The 16,312-nt window shown below is 39.4% G+C and overlaps 2 protein-coding genes across 3 annotated transcripts in view; one reads left to right on the forward strand and one right to left on the reverse strand.

The window, feature by feature from the left end:
- Positions 1 to 6,095, forward strand: part of CCDC38 (coiled-coil domain containing 38) — a 36,114-nt gene extending 30,019 nt beyond the window's left edge. The window contains exons 12-14 of the mRNA XM_023749821.1: positions 620 to 825; positions 3,054 to 3,147; positions 5,243 to 6,095. Of these exons, the coding sequence (XP_023605589.1) occupies positions 620 to 825; positions 3,054 to 3,147; positions 5,243 to 5,356 (414 nt within the window). The 3' untranslated portion in view covers positions 5,357 to 6,095. The remainder of the gene's footprint in view (positions 1 to 619; positions 826 to 3,053; positions 3,148 to 5,242) is intronic.
- Positions 6,096 to 6,224: 129 nt separating this feature from the next.
- SNRPF (small nuclear ribonucleoprotein polypeptide F) lies at positions 6,225 to 13,014 on the reverse strand. Of its 2 annotated transcripts, XM_006084123.2 has the most exons (4): positions 12,556 to 13,014; positions 10,591 to 10,716; positions 6,868 to 6,932; positions 6,225 to 6,358 (listed from the first exon to the last, which is right to left on the reverse strand). In XM_006084123.2, the coding sequence occupies exons 1-4, from the start codon at positions 12,997 to 12,999 to the stop codon at positions 6,292 to 6,294; spliced, it is 702 nt and encodes a 233-aa protein (XP_006084185.2). In that variant the 5' UTR covers positions 13,000 to 13,014; the 3' UTR covers positions 6,225 to 6,291. The 2 variants fall into 2 exon arrangements, with proteins under 2 accessions (XP_006084185.2, XP_023605687.1); XM_023749919.1 differs by lacking the exon at positions 10,591 to 10,716 and having other exon boundaries at positions 6,230 to 6,358.
- Positions 13,015 to 16,312: the final 3,298 nt, after the last annotated feature.

Genomic DNA, 16,312 nt, shown 5'->3' on the forward strand with positions numbered 1-16,312 from the left:
TAACTGTTCTTTTCCTCTGAGAGAATGCATTCATTTATTCAGCAAACATTTAGTAAGTGCACAGTTATGTGCAAGGTGCTGTTTTAGGTATAAGTGTTAACCTAAGAAATAGCTCCTGCCCTCCAGGTGCTTACAGTCTAGACAGGGAGATAAGGCATGCATGCAAATAACTATTAGACAGGATGATTACAGTTTTAGCAATTAGACTAATAAGTGCAAAAAAAGGAGGCTCACCTGCAATGCTGCAAGGAATTGCATTGCAGTGGCAAGACAGGATTTAAATGTGTATGTCACCTCTACGTGAATGCCCAGGGAATCAGATACACAAAAACATTAAAAAAAAAAATCACAATTACTTTTATACCTAGAATAAAATATTTTTAAAGAAAATAATCCAAGGTGTTACTGTAGCAATGATCTGACTATAAATTGTTATAAATATCATTGCTGCATTTTCTCACTCTTCTAAGTCACACTGAAGTTTTTCTTTTAAAGGAAACATTTAGTATTATATAAAAGCCTTTTCATTATACTATAGTAAAACAGAACTTTACATTTATTGAACAAGCAAATAGTGATGTGATGTTGTTTTCTGCTTTCCTTTTCTTCTCACTCTCAGGAAAAACTGATAGACTCTCTTAGTAAAAAAATTAATCAAGTATACAAATTCTGCATCGGAGATAGTGAGGTTGGCAGCCTCAACCCACTCCAAAAGCTGGTAAAAGTAGAGTCTCGCCTGGTGGAACTGAGTGATCTCATTGATGCCATTCCCAAAGAAAATGTGGAGGCAATTGAGAGGATAAAACTAAAAGAACGACGGCAAAAGTACGTCTTATATAAATGTAGTGGATGACTTAATGAGTAGTTGTATTTGTTTGGATTCCACATTTAGCAAGTCTCTATGATATGGCAAAGATAACCACATAGAGACACAGTGGGAGGAACCAAACCTAGCCCTGCCCTCCTCATAGAACTATTTTTTAGTGGGGAAACACATTCACCAAATATTATCTATACTAATAAAAGGGTAATATGCTAATTAGACCAGGTTGACTGGACATCTTCCGGACGTCCGACTTCTTTCCAGACAAAGCCACGATGGCAGGGGCTGAGGCAGAGGCGGTTAGGGGTGATCAGGTGGGCAGGGGAGCAAGCAGTTAGGGGCCATCAGGCCTGCAGGGGATCAAGCAGTTAGGGGTGAACAGGCCGGCAGGGGAGCAAGCATTTAGGGGTGATCAGGCCAGCAGGGGAAGGCAGTTGGGGGCCATCAGGACAGCACGCAGAGGCGGTTAAGGGCCATCAGGGAGGCAGGCAGGCAGACAGGTGAGTGGTTAGGAGCCAGCGGTCCCAGATTGTGAGAGGGATGTCCGACTGCTGGTTTAGGCCTGATCCTGCAGGGTAATATGCAAATAGACTGAACGGCAGAACCGGTTGCTATGACGCACACTGATCATCAGGGGGCAAACGCTCAATGCAGGAGCTGTCCTCTGGTGGTCAGTGCGCTCCCACAGGGGGAGTGCCGCTCAGCCACAAGCCGGGCTGATGGCTGGTGAGTGCAGCGGCGGTGGCGGGAGCCTCTCCTGCCTCTGCGGGCCTAAGCCATCAGTCGGACATCCTCCAAGGGCTCCCGGATTGCTAAAGGGCACAGGCCGGGCTGAGGGGATCTCTCCCACCCTCCCTGCAGTGCATGAATGTTGTGCACCGGGTCTCTAGTTATGAAATAAATGTGCCATTACCAATGGAACATGAGCACTGAGGAGGAAAGGAACCAGAAGATCAGAAGTTCACCAGATGCAACTTCCAGTTTATCTGTAAAATAGCAGTAATGACTTATAGAGTTGTTGTGAGGATCATTAATATTAGATATTTTGTTACTGCTTACTATATTACTGGTGCATGTGGGATACTGCTTCCCACATATAAAAATGAAATCCAGAATAGATTAAGGTGATATTGAGAAATTTTATCAAATATAAAGGAAATGTTTAAAAATTTTAAGATAAAGATTACTCCTTCCATTACATGACCTATAATTACACTAATAACACTTGTATCTTTTTTTTAACATATATTTTTTATTTCAGAGAGGAATGGAGAGGGAGATAGAAACATCAATCATGAGAATCATTAATTGGGTACCTCTTGCATGCCCCCTACTGGGGATCTAGCCCACAACCCGGGCATGTGCCCTTGACTAGAATCAAAACCTGGGACCCTTCAGTCTGCAGGCCAACACTCTATCCACTGAGCCAAAACAGCTAGGGCCACTTCTTTTTTTTTCAGCAGAAAATAGTTATCCAAGGATATTTACAACTTATTTTCAGTAGTGATACATGAATCTAATTCCAATCGTTTATTGTTCTTATCCAGAGAATTTTAGTTGATTTTCCCCATGGTTTGGAGGCACCTAACATAATATCTGATCTAGTATAAAAGTATTTAATACATGTTAACTCTTAAAATTAAATATGTCCATGAAATAGCTATCACTTATTGCCTATTCTGCATCAAGCATTGGAGGAGAAAGATGGTCTATCAGTGGTTGGCAAACTGCGGCTCTAGGTCATCTAATTTTATCCTCACAACCCGAAAGAAAACAAATTGCATTTGTTGGTCTTAACTTGAGAATACCATTCAAAAAGATTAACTGGAAAATGCACTTTTGTGGTAATTCACTGAACTACACATTTGTGGCTGGTGTACTTTTCTGTATATTTCAAGAAGGCTTAAGGGAGGGTTGGATAACTGGAAGTTAATTCGAGTGGCCCTTGTACAGATGAACTGTGACGTGCTGAGTTTGAGTGATGAGAAGGCTTTACTGAGGTGCTTATTTAGACCAAGAGGGGATAGATTTTTACTTCTTCCAAAATGGTGGCATGCAATTTCTTCCCATTTCAACACAAATCGGATGCGTTAAGATTTCACCTGAATATTCAAAAGCCATAGTTATGGGTGAAGAGGAATAATTACTTTCATTTAACCTTAATGGAAATATTTAGATTGGTCATTAACTTTCTGTGATTTATAGTTAGAACATTTCCCCCTCTTGACAGGTTTCGTGAAGAGAAAATGAGAGAAAAACAAAAACACCAAGAAGAAAGGCTAAAAGCTGCTCTGGAAAGAGCAGTAGCACAACCAAAGAAAAAGGTTTGTGTTTTGCTATTAATAGGTCCAGCTAGAGCTGCTATATCAAAGTGTGTGTGCTTCTGTGGTATAAAAACAAAATATCTAATTCACCGAATTTATCCAGATTAAACTTCAGTAGTCTTTCTTGCTCAGCTTCAATTGGTCTCTCTCTGGTTCCTTGTTACTTTTAGAATAATTCAAATTACTGGTAACAGTTCTCCATTAGGCCTACTTTGCAGTAAAAGAAACTTGTCCCTTCCTTTTTCTTTCCTTCCAGGTTCACGAAACCAGATAATTTTAAAAACTAGTTTTTTGAATAGGTAGTACAGGCATATGGTTCAAAGTTCAAAAGATACAAAAGAGTAGTCAGTGAAAGTTGTCATCCTTAGTTCCCCCTGCCCCAGAAATAATCATTGCTAACAGTTTCATCTGCATTTTTCTGGAAATATCCTATGTATTTGTGTCAATTATTCTTAATGGTAGCTGATAATCTTCTTCCACTTAACAATGGAAATAGTGAAGCCAGAGAATTACATATAACTATAAGGGTCTTCTAACCCTCACATAGTAAAAATAATGACATTAATAGTTGGGAGTTAAAATTATATCCCCAGTGTCACTTCAGATGTAAAAGACGAATCAGGACTGGAAGCCAAGGTTCTGTATATTGCAAGATCACCTGTAATAAGAAGTTTGGGGTTGGGCAGAGAGCTTACGGTCCGTCTCCCCACCGAGTGTGGAGGGCCTTTTGTTTCCATATGCCACTGTCCCTCCTCTAGCTCTGGGTCTGAAATATATTCTAGGAATCCAATTTCATGGCTATCTACAAAGATAATGTGGAAATTGATTGTTAACACAGTGATAGCTAACCCATAGTGAATGCTTATTGTGCACCTCACAACCAGCCTTTTGAGGTAAGGACTTAAAGTTCTGAAGTATGGTAATTGTAAATATGTGTATCAAAAGATAATGATTACCTTATTTAAATAAACATTTCATCTTAAAAAGAGTCTGTACCTCTCTAGTTCAGTACTTGTCCTCTACCTCCCGAGAATTAACCATTCATCATTCTCCCACATGTATACACTCCACTAAATCCACAAAATTGAAATTATTTAAAATATCCTTCCTTCTAGACCAGCCGTGGGCAAACTACGGCCCGAGGGCCGGATCCGGCCCGTTTGAAATTAATAAAACTAAAAAGAAAAAGACCGTACCCTTTTATGTAATGATGTTTACTTTGAATTTATATTAGTTCACACAAACACTCTATCCATGCTTTTGTTCCGGCCCTCCGGTCCAGTTTAAGAACCCATTGTGGCCCTCGAGTCAAAAAGTTTGCCCACCCCTGTTCTAGACCATGAATGAGTTTTATGACCTCTGTATCTCCATTGCCTAGCACACAGTGGATACTCAACAAATGCTTGTAAACAGACTAAAAATGAGAATGAAAACTAAAACTGGAAGAAAATAGAAAATAAAAATGGTGATCTGATAAACTGACAATGTATGAAAACCTGTGATAGAAGTTCTTACCCAGTTGGGATACTTCATCACGGGAAATTTTCTCAGATAAAAAATTCTGACTTTAGGAAAGGAATTCAGGGGTTCCGTTCCCCTAAGGGCATTTTTGTTGCTTTAATTATGGGGAGGAACTCTACTGTCATTTAGTTCACTGGGGCCAGGAATGTCAAACATTCTGCAATGCAAGGGACAGTCTCACATAGGGATAGTGCTCCTTTTAAGACACAATAGAGATGCCCCATCAAATCTCAAGTCCAATAGAATATCATAGTTTTGTCATCTATTTGATACAAATTCAACTGTCAAAGCAAAACCGAAAAGTTTACAGAGGAAAGACTAAAGATGATTTAATTGAGTATATGCCCCAGAGAAAATGAGTAGGTGTGAAACTAAGGATTTCCCCTAAGCCTATGCTGGTGGGAACACCTCCAAGAGCCTCCATTTCACTAATGTTTAAAATCAATCCCTATGTAATTGACTACTATTTTAAGCCTTATTACTCCTTGGAAAAATCAAGTTAATATTAGTATTTTACTTAGACTTCAATAGAAAAAGATTATTCTAAAGAATATTATTATTTCTTTTGTTTCAGCTGGGAAGAAGACTTGTCTGGCGTTCAAAACCGTTATCTGATAGCAAACATCAACTACTTTTAGTCAAGGATACAAGAGTAAAATCAATAGAGGAAGAATATTTTTTCACTTGAATAGAAGCAGTAAGGCCAAAATGTTTTAGGCATATTTTAAAGATTCTGGTTTACAGTAATGGCAATATTCTGCCCCATAGGCTTGCCTATTCAATGTGACGAAGACATGCCCTTGTTCCAAAGGTTATAGGGTTGGAAATGGGGAGTTATTTCCTTTTGTTGAAGGCTTTTTATTATCCATTGCCTAAGTATTATTCTAAACATTATACACCTATACTTCGATTTGTCCGAGTTGGGGATACACATCCAAAGTTATTTTATTGATGTAACTATATGGTTAATGACCATTAAACCGCAATAGTGGCATCCTCTGACATGAGACTTTGAGGTTATGTCTCAGAACATAATTCAGACTGGTTTTTAATTCATATTAAGGAGTACTGTTCAGAAACTTAATCCTCTTAAATGAACAAACCCAACTGCCTTCAACCTAAATGTCAGTTCACAATTTCTGTTGTGCTGTATATCCACAATCATTTTCATTTTTGTTGTTTCATTTTGGCTATATGTGTATACTATTTAAGCGTACACTGTTATTTGTCTATTACTAAGTAAAAAAAATATATATATATTGATGCAAAGAAAATAGTTCACTGTATACATGTAAAAAATGGCTCAAAAAACTTTAAAAGAAGCAGTTGCTTTTAAAAGGTCTCAGTTAATATATAATTACAAGAAAAGGGCTGTAGTTCATCTTCATAAACATTTATAAAGCATATAAATAACTCTCCTTTATAGAAATAATAAGAACATTGGGCTTACGAAAGAAAACCAACTTGAATGAAATTGGATAGCCTTTAAAGCCTTCTTTCTGTAAATAATTTTTCAGTTGTTTCAACACTGAGTTTTGCATGTAATAGTTCACAAGTCAAGTTGAAAAAACAAATTTTTATTGTCTAGAAATATATATAAAAAGAAATTTCCCACAAAAGATGCTATTCTCTCATTTCTCCATCTTCTTCCTCTTCTTCAACACCCCTGATATAAAGGACATTATTACACCTGTAAACAGAAAAACAGTTCATTTTGTTGTTCCAACTGGAAACAATGTAATATCTGATTTACAATTACTAGATTTTTTTCATTACAAAAATACTGACTGCTAAGTTTATAATATAGCATTTTTTCCTTTCTCTTTTTAAAGTTTTACCACTGATTTATTACAAAGCACATGGTACTTATTTTCTCACCATGTGGTTGTTATAAAATGGTATCTTTATGATCTTCCAAAGGGAATGACTAGAATTTGAATGTATAAAGTTAGTTCTAGAAAATGAGTTTAACTAAAAATCCTAGCAGCAGCCAGACCCAACTACAATAAAAAACCAAGCTCTTTTAATGACAAGTTTAACAATTTCAGGCTCTTGAAGTCTAGTTGTAGAATAATTTGGTAAATTAATAGCGTTTTTAAAAAGTAATTCTGAAACTGAGGCACTAAATGAGTTTTTTTAAACAGGTTATTTCTAATGTTCACCAGTAATTCCTTACATATACTACTACTGTTTTGTTACCTTATTAAAACTTCACCCAGGTGTCCAGACAAGGCTCCATCTATGTATTCTTCTGTGTTTGCAAGCTTTAAATAAAAAGAAAATATATTACTGGTACAGAAGGAAAATAGCTAAGACACACCTAATACCGGTGAGAGAACTTGTTAACTGAGACCTTTTTATATCAACTCATATTTATCTATAATTAATATTAGTTTTCTATTACTATTGTAGTACATATGGTTTCACATAAATATTAGGTAAAAGTTAACATTGATGTATGTAGAATATATAGTAAAAATTATTTCAACATAGTATTTTTAAAATCTCTCAGTTGTGTAATATTTCTTTCTAGTAGACATTAGAATAACATGTCAAGGAAGGAAATCTCCCAAATTATGAATAAGTTGACTAAAGTTTTCCAAAGCAGAAATTAACTTCTCTTGGAATACTAACTTTATACTATAGTATCATATTGAGGAACCCAATGGATGTACAAAAGTTATGGCTAAAATACTTTCATATTAGTCATCAACCAAACCAAAGACTTGAAGAATCTTTTTTAATTACGTGCTAAAAAACAGGAAAACATGTTCTTAAAAAGGAGGTTAGACAATAGCGTAACCTTACAAGCTTCTATAATCACTAGGATATAATCTATAGCACAGGGAATATAATCAATATCACAATAACTGTATAGTGACAGATGCTTACTAGATTCATCATGATCACTTTGTAAGGCATATATGTGTGTGTGTGTATATATACCTATACATACACACACACGTACATATACATATATATATATATATGGTGTCCTAAAAAATGTACACACACTTTGAATGATTATAAAGTCAGTGTTTATTAACATACAGTTCATTTCAAAATGAAAAAAATCTCCAGACATGAATAATTTTTTTTGTCAACTCCTGTTTTCAAACTGATGACCGTTCTGGTCGTTACTGCTGATAATGCGAAGGAATGGAATAGCAAACACCAAGAATCATTTTGTTGGGTATCTGTGCACCCTTAATTCGCCGACTGTTGCCAGTTTGTACCATAAACTCTCTTTTATGTATCCCCATAAAAAAGTCTAGTGGATAAATTTTCTTTGTTCAAAGCTTAATTTGGCTTCACTCATTATTTCAAATCAGCTAAACCTGAAAAGGAGTGAAAATTAAGTGAGTTATCAGCTGTTAAAGTGTGTATACATTTTTGGGAGACACACTTTGAAGAATTATAAAGGCAGTGTTTATACTTCAACTACATTTTCAAACTTCCAGTAGCATTTTAGGATGAATTTCCTTTGTTCAAAGCTTAGTCTGGCTGGAAAGAACCATCAATTGAGCTATCAGCCGTTAAGGTGTGTATTACATGTTTTTTGGGACACCCTAGGTAGCTAGATATAAAATCACTATGTTATAAGCCTAAAGCTAAGTATTATATCAACTATACTTGATTTTGATCCAAAACGTCTTAGGAACTGGGATTTGATACTCATTCATAAGTATTTAAATGCAACATTTTCTTTACTATTCTGGCTTGTGGGTTACATACCTACAATGTGATAAAACATTTTATACAGGGATTTGTGGAGACCTGAGGTCTGATATAGCCTTCATGTTTCAACTGTTAAATGTTAAACATTTAAAAGTTTTTAAAAAGTAACCTTTATAGTTAGGAAACTATATTACTCTAATTTTAGATCAAAATGTTTAGCTTTCTTCTACATACAGGTAATAAACTTTACTTTTAATTTTTAAAAATCACAATCCATATAATGGGCACTCAAGAAATATGTGCTAAGAGGACAAACTCAAAGGCATCATCAACGTAGTTACGAAACTGGCAAGTTCACTAGGAAGCTATATTACTCTTTAAAAAAATTATTCTTTATTGTTGAAGAAAGTTACATTACTTTTAAAACCAAATATTTGGCGGGTATTCTTTATTCCCTTCTTTTATTGAGATAATAGAGGCCTGGTGCATGAATTCGTGCACTGGTGGGGTCCCTTGGCCTGTCCTGCGGGGATCGGGCTGAAACCGGCTCTCTGACAACCCCCAAGGGGTCCCAGATTGCAAGAGGGCGCAGGCCAGACCGAGGGACCCCAACCAGTGCACGATCGGGGCAGGGGAGGGACCATGGGAGGGCTCCAAGGTGTGTCCAGCCCATCTCGCCCAGTCCCCGATTGGCTGGACCCCAGCAGCAAGCTAACCTACCCGTCGGAGCATCTGATCCCTGTTGGTCAGTGTGTGTCATAGCAACTGGTCGAATGGTGGAACAGTCGGAGGGACAATTAGCACATTAGGCTTTTATATATATAGATAATTCCCAAAATACAAAATTCACTCTTAAAGTATACAAGTCAGTGGTTTTACCTATATTCATAAAGTTGTACATATAACCATCACCACTATCTAAGTGTGGAACATTTTCAGCACAAGCGATATGCTCTCCAGATTTTTTATGGCCTTGGTAAATGATTACTGCTTAGGGAATTTTCCAGGCCAAACCATGCTCTATATAAATTTTGGGGACATGAGCATCATCTGTTAAGGTAGAAAATAGTATGGCTGTTCCTCAAAAAATTATACAAAGAATTACTGTATGATCCAGCAATTACATTTCTGATATATAACTAAAAACAGACTCAAGCAGATATTTGTATAGCCATGGTCACTGCATTAGTCACACTAGTCAAAATGGGGAAATAATCCAAATGTCCAACAGAAGAATGGATTAAAATGCAGAGTATACATATAATGAAATATTACTTCCATAAAAAGAAATTCTGATACATGCTACACCATGAATGAGCTTTGAAAATATTATGCTATAAGCCAAAATAGACAAGTATTGTAGTATTCCATTTATATGAGGTACCTTTAATAGAGAGACAAAAAGAATAGTATTTACCAAGGGACTGGAGACAGCGGAAATGGGGAATTACTGTATTTTTTAATGGGTATGGAATTTCACTGTGGGATTGAGTCATACACTTGAAAATGGTGAAAGTGGCACATTTTGTTATCACAATTTTTAAAAAGTTCACAGAAATATTCACAGAAGCTAATGTTACAGACATGCAGTCAGTTGATTAATTCATTTGGCTGATATGTCTTTTCCCTCAAGAAATCAGAGTACTCTGATTTTGTACTTTCAGCATTCATTAAAAACTTAAGAATTTGCCCTAACTGGTTTAGCTCAGTGGATAGAGCATCAGCCTGTGGACTGAAGCGTCCCAGGTTCGATTCCGGTCAAGGGCACATACCAGGGTTGTGGGCTCAATCCCCAGTAGGGGGCATGTAGGAGGCAGCCAATCAATGATTCTCTCTCATCATTGACGTTTCCATCTCTCTCTCCCTCTCCCTTCCTCTCTGAAATCAATTTTTAAAAAAATTGTTTTTTAAGTAAGAATTTTACTTGAAAAAATTTTTTTCAGAGTTAAGTGCTGAGAAAGGTTTTTCTTTTTCTGCAAATTTGTGTTTTCCCCTTCTGGCAGTAGGAATTAAATGTCCAAGCTCTTCTTACTTTTAACAACTAGGGGCAAGTCTGGGGCTGTATTTTGGTTTATCATGTCTCATACGTAGTTCATCACATCCTCCCTGATCTTGGCTTTTTCCCCTGAATTTTTGCTTTATCAATTTAATTAACTGCATTCTCATAAGTCACACTAAACCTTAGAGGAGTAAAGTGAAGAAAAAGAAATGCAATTTAGTGATTTTTATAATTCTTTAGCTTACCTGCATGTTCATATAGCCATCTACAGATACCAGGTAGCCTTTGTACTCCATTCCCCACTTAAGTTTCACCATTACTGGCTTTCCTGTTAATCCGTTGAGGAAAGGTTTGGGATTGAGGGGCAAACTCTGCACAAAGAACAAAAAAAGAACTCAATTCTTTTCCAGAGCTCAGTGCCCACCACCTACTCTGGTACCAAATCACCAATTTTTATGGTATCACTTTTATTTGTTAAAGAGCATCAAAAATATTTAAATACCCAGTTAGCCTATTTCCTCTTCAACCATCAAAATGTATACAAGTATTCATTATTTCCTTAGGAAACACTTAATAGCTATTAAACATCACTCACTGTTCCAGGTTACAAAGAAACAAAGGCAAAGGCAGTTAAAAAAAAATGCAGGGGACAGTCCCTGTCCTCAAGCTCACTCTAGGAGGGAGAAGGGCAAAACACATAAATAGACTATTGCAAGGTTGTAAGAGGAGATATGCTATGTACAAGGGGCCAACCCAATCCAGTGTTAAGAGAAAAGGAAAGGCTGCCTGAAATAAGCAATGCTCCCATTTCAAAGGATGCGATAGATTCCCAGGGGGAAAACAGCAGTTCTAGGCAGAGGAGACTACCTATGGAACAAGCAGGGAAGAATGAAGCAACCAACAATGCAGTGCTGTCAGACTAACTCCCAATATGCGACTACAGAGGGAAGCAGGGGCACTAGACAGTCTTTTGCTCGAATCCTAGGAACGAGGACTGGGTCTTGCTTGACTTCAGTGCCTCTTACATGTGAGCTATCACTTAATGTTTCTTTATTCGGCAAAGGAGTAGTATCCTTAGTAATCACACACTTTTCTCCTCCGCCTGCTCACCCATCAGCCCAAAGAACCAAGAAGCTTAGCTACTAACCCTCCTTTTTATTTTATTTTTATTTTTTAAAAAAGCACATTCAGAGTTACCTAGGGACAAGGGGACTGCTGCAATCACCTCCCAATGAGTCTCCAGTTTCCACTCTTTGTCTTTCTCCAACTTGTTATCCACAGAGCAACTGTTATTTTTTTTTTATCATATCATGTTTCTGCTTAAAATGCTTCAATGGCTCCCAATTGCAGTTGGAGTAGAATCCAGACCTCCCCATGTGGCCTGAGAGGTCATAACCAACATTCATGCAAGAAACTGGCTTTCTGCTCAGGCCTCCAAGGGGTCGAGCCTTACTTCCGGCCTCAGGGCCAATCAATGCTCCTGTTTCCTGGGCTCGGTACACGCGCCCTCCAGCTCGTTAAGGGGCTGCGTTTCCCGTCATTTAGGTTTCAGGCTAAACCCCTCCCCTTCCGGGGATGCTCTCTCCGACCGCTCTGCTAAGGTACCATCGCGCCCCCTCCCAGCAGCCTGCTTGCCTCCTTCTTAGCACGGATTATTTGTAATTCTATATGTTTCTGTTGTTGTTTGATTAACGTCTGTCTCCCACGCCCGACAGACTTAACCCAGACCAAGGTCGGCATCAGTGCTTTTCACCTCATCGTCCTACCGCCGAGCACAGCACCTGGCAGGTGGCAGGCACTCGGTAAATATTCGTTAAATGAACAAAGGAATGCTCCGAAGCCTGGGCTCTGTGCTCAGAGCGCTGCGCGTCCCAGCAGCATGGAATGGAAGCGGGCTTTCATTTCCAAGTGGGACGGGAGACACCTCCTCGTCCTCACCCCGACCCTGCGGCCCGAGCCAGCGAGGATATCTCGGGCTCAGATTGAAAACGAAGCCGAGAGGAAGGGAGCGGGGGGGGCGGCGGGAGGGGCGCGCGCCTCAGACCCCGGAGCCGCCAAGAAAGGGCTGCTGCCCGCCCGCGCAGCGCCTCACGCGGATGAATGGGAAAGGCGCGAACCAACCACCAGGCCCAGCGACGCGGAGCCCCCGCGCGCGCGCGCTCTCTCTCCCCGTCTCTCTGGAAACGCCATCCCTTCTCTTTCCTCCTTACCATCGCGACGACGAGCAAATGCTGTAGGCTACTCGCCGCCGACCCAGCTCTTGTCCGTCCCTGGTGCCTGGAGCGCCTACCCCAGCACGGACCACGAGAAATGGCCGCCCAAAAGCAGCGTGACCTTTCACCTCCGACTACTGCTCTTCCGCTCCTATGATTGGACGCAAAGAGGTATGTGCTGATTGGATGAGATGGTGAGCAGTGTATCCTAGCAACCAGCGACGCTGCGTGCTTTGGTTCCTTCCGCGCCGGCCTTTGGGATGCCTCCGCTCCTTGATTCGGGGGGGGGGGGGGCTCCCTGCGAGACTGCGACGGTAGTGAGGCCGGCGCGGTTTCTGAAGAAGGAGTTCGGGGCTCTCGAGTTTCTTCCTCACTTTCTCTCAGATTCTGTGATCTGGGGGTTCCTCTGCCATTGTCCCCTTCTACTTGACTGTTCGCCATTCTGTAATGCTCACTTCGACCCACTTATAAAAAGATGTGGGAGAAGCAAGACTAAGGGAGGTGAAACGCACCGAAGAAAGTCAAGTACAGAATATATTTCAGATGAGATCCTACGGAGACTAGAATATGGTGCGGTGGGCTCCCCGTCCCTCTGTGTCTTTTGCGTCGCCAGCAGAGACCTGGCGCGGCCCTTTTTCGTGAACAGGATTTATAAACTAAGGACGTGGGGGATCTTTACACTCGCCCTGACTATCCTTGAGAGCGCAATGGTGTTATTGGTCAGAATCCCACTTGTTCTCCAGTTCAGACTTTCAGCTCGCTCAGATCTGAAATGCCTAATGCAGTTCTTGGAGAATACACACTTTTAGTAGTACTGTTTTTTGGTTTTGTTCTTGCAACGCTAAGGAGAGGAATTTGGGCTTTAAGTTTAGATGTTGTGCATTGAGGCCTTGTGGAGAAGTGGGGAAGACTGGAGGCAGCCTGAACTCAGAACCTCCGTCCATCGCGTGAGGATTAGTGTCGGGCAGTTTCTTAACTTCCTAAGGCTTTGTTTCCTCAACTGTGCGTGGCTTGATAAACTAGCCACAGCTTTCTGGGGATTAAATAATTAATGAGGAGAGGTTAGGGCTGTGGTTGGCCATGTAAGGGCTCTGTAGATGTTAACTATAACTTTAATGTTGTCCCTGCAGATGTTGGAGAATGCTGACAAAATACAGCAATTTGGGGCATGGTTTATGCCAAAGAGTTGGAATTATTTACCCCAAAGTTCAGTGGGTTTTTTCCTTAGTTCCAGAACCATTTCATGGATATTTAGCTTTTGTACAGATTTGGCGTTCCTCCCATGTGCCAGGCTCCTTCACAGTTGTCATAATGGAAATCTTCCTACACAGACCCATTTAGTAGTCACAGCCCCATTTCTGAGATGAGAAATGAGCTGAGCAGGTAACTTGTGCAGGGCCAAGCTGGCTTTCAACCTGAAGATTCTTTGCTTTTCCTACTTTATGATGCTAACTTTCAAAAGCTTTAGAAGTCTTATTTAGAACTTATTTTCTAATTTTTTTCATTGAATTTATTGGGGTGACATTGGTTAATAAAATTATATAGGTTCCAATTGTACAGTTCTATAATACATCATCTGTGTATTCACCACCCCAAGACAAGTCTCCTTATGCACCATTTATCCCCCCCTTTACCCCATTCTACCTCCCCCACCTCTTTTCCTCTCCTAATCACCATACTGTTGCCTGTGTCTATGAGGGTGTTTTGTTTTGTTTTTGGTGATTGATTTTTTTTTTTTTGCTTAATCCCTTTATTTTTTATACCCAGAACTCCAATCCCCCTCCCCTCTGACAGCTGTCGGTCTGTTCTCTGTATCTATGAGTCTGTTTCTATTTTGTTAGTTTATTGTGTTCATTAGATTTCACATATAAGTGAAATCACATGGTACTTGTAGAAGACTTATTTTTTAGATATACTTTAGAAGACTTATTTTTTAGCTGTTATTTCAGTGAAGGAAAACAAAACATTACTGTAATCTACATTAAAATGGTTATGTTCAAAGTTGGTTTTTCTCCTTATGTTAAATATTAATCTCATGTGGATCCTAAAGCAAATTAAATCTGAAACATTACTGGAGGCAGAAATAACAAAACTGAAGCTGCCCTACTTCAGGCACATAACGAAAGGCAGGGTTCTTCAGAAAAGACAATAGTGCTGGGAAAATAGAAGGCAGCAGGAAAAGAGGAAGACCAAATATGAGATGGATTGACTCCATAAAAGATGCCAGAGCTGAGTGGCTGTTGAGGAGAGGACATCGTGGAGTGGCCAGAAGTCATAGTCAGGTTTATTCATACTAAGTTCTAGCAATTATCAGGCTATGCTAATTGTAGCTGCTGCAATTCTGAAAACAAAACATTTTAAACATTACACTTGGTACCATATATTTGGTCAAGTTCCTGGACCTCTCCAGGCCTTAGTTTTGCACTAGTCAACTTAAGGGATTGAAACAGATTATTTTAAGGGCCTTTCTAGCTTCAATATACTATTACTAGAATGCATGAAATTCGTGCAAGGGGCGGGGGCCTCTGCTGCCTCTGCCTCCTCCCCGACCACTGCGGCTTCATACGGAAGGATGTCTGGTCTAATTAGCATATTACACTTTTATTATTATAGATTCTCTGATATTTTAAATTAATAACTGGAAAAAATGAAGATTAAATAAAGAATATCATTTCCATTGTAACTATGCTTTCAACTATAGATTAGTTATAATTTATTATTAATTATTAATACATATTAATTACTTTTCAGTTTGGGCAACAGTAAGCTTCTTGTAGATTAAACCTTTCAGTTTTCTGTGTATGTTGAGAACACTAGGCAGTAAAATATAATTATTTTAAAAGCATACAGTGTAAAGTGAGATTTTTCAGTGATGTTAAACTTGTATCTTGATTCTCAGAGTACAGTAGAGCAATTAAAAATGTGATAAATTAAGAAGGAAAACTAAAACTGGTTAATCCTTACAACAATGTTGTGAAGTAGGTATTATTAGCTAGAGTTGCTAAGTAACTTGCTCAAAGTGCCACAAGGAATATACCTTTAAGTCAGGATCTGTCTTTCTCCAGACTTTGCTCCTTTAGCTCTTCTAATCCAAACTGTAAGAACCTCAGGGAAAACAAACAAAGCATCTTACTTCCACACACAGTTCATAGCCTCAGTAAGATAGTGAAATTCCTATACTGCAGACTGAGAGTGAATTCTTTTGAGAGATGTGACTGTCGACTTAATTACCCATACACATGACCTTCTGTATAGTATCAGATTCATCTGTCAGCCTCTGAATCAGGCTTTGGTGAGTGGTCAAAATTAAGATCACTTATATCAGAATGTCTGCTATGCTCTATTTCATTCTCTGTCTATAAGCAGAGGACACATAAACAGCTAGCTCCTGGGACTTTAGAGGAAGACTTAGCTTCTTACAAACCTACCACCTCTTATTTTTATTTAAATATGTTTTAATTGAGTTTTAGAGAAAGAGGAAGGGAGAGCGATAAAAACACCAATGAGAGAGAAACATCATTGTTGGGCTGCCTCCTGCATGACCCCCTACTGGGGATTGAGCCTGCAACCCAACCATGTGCCTTAACCTGTTGACCTGGGTCAAGGCTCAGCTGCTGAACCACACAGGCCTGGCACTTCCTCCTCGTTTGAGTAGTTGTCACTTCATAGGCTTGCTTAAATAGACCTTTTCCTATGACCGCCCCCCCCCCCCCCCCCCCCGCTGATTCTGAATGGACAGATTCTCAGCCCCCTG

Source organism: Myotis lucifugus, unplaced genomic scaffold (assembly GCF_000147115.1).
Source record: "Myotis lucifugus unplaced genomic scaffold, Myoluc2.0 scaffold_10, whole genome shotgun sequence".
In the NCBI taxonomy this organism is placed as follows: Eukaryota; Metazoa; Chordata; class Mammalia; order Chiroptera; family Vespertilionidae; genus Myotis; species Myotis lucifugus.

Coding starts and splice junctions, on each gene's coding strand:
- SNRPF (XM_006084123.2), bottom strand. CDS start 12,999: ATGGCGAACAGTCAAGTAGAAGGGGACAATGGCAGAGGAACCCCCAGA. Junction 6,933..10,590: donor ATGGCTATATGAACATGCAG/GTAAGCTAAAGA, acceptor TTTTATTTAAAG/CTTGCAAACACAGAAGAATA. Junction 6,359..6,867: donor CTGGGTGAAGTTTTAATAAG/GTAACAAAACAG, acceptor TTCTGTTTACAG/GTGTAATAATGTCCTTTATA.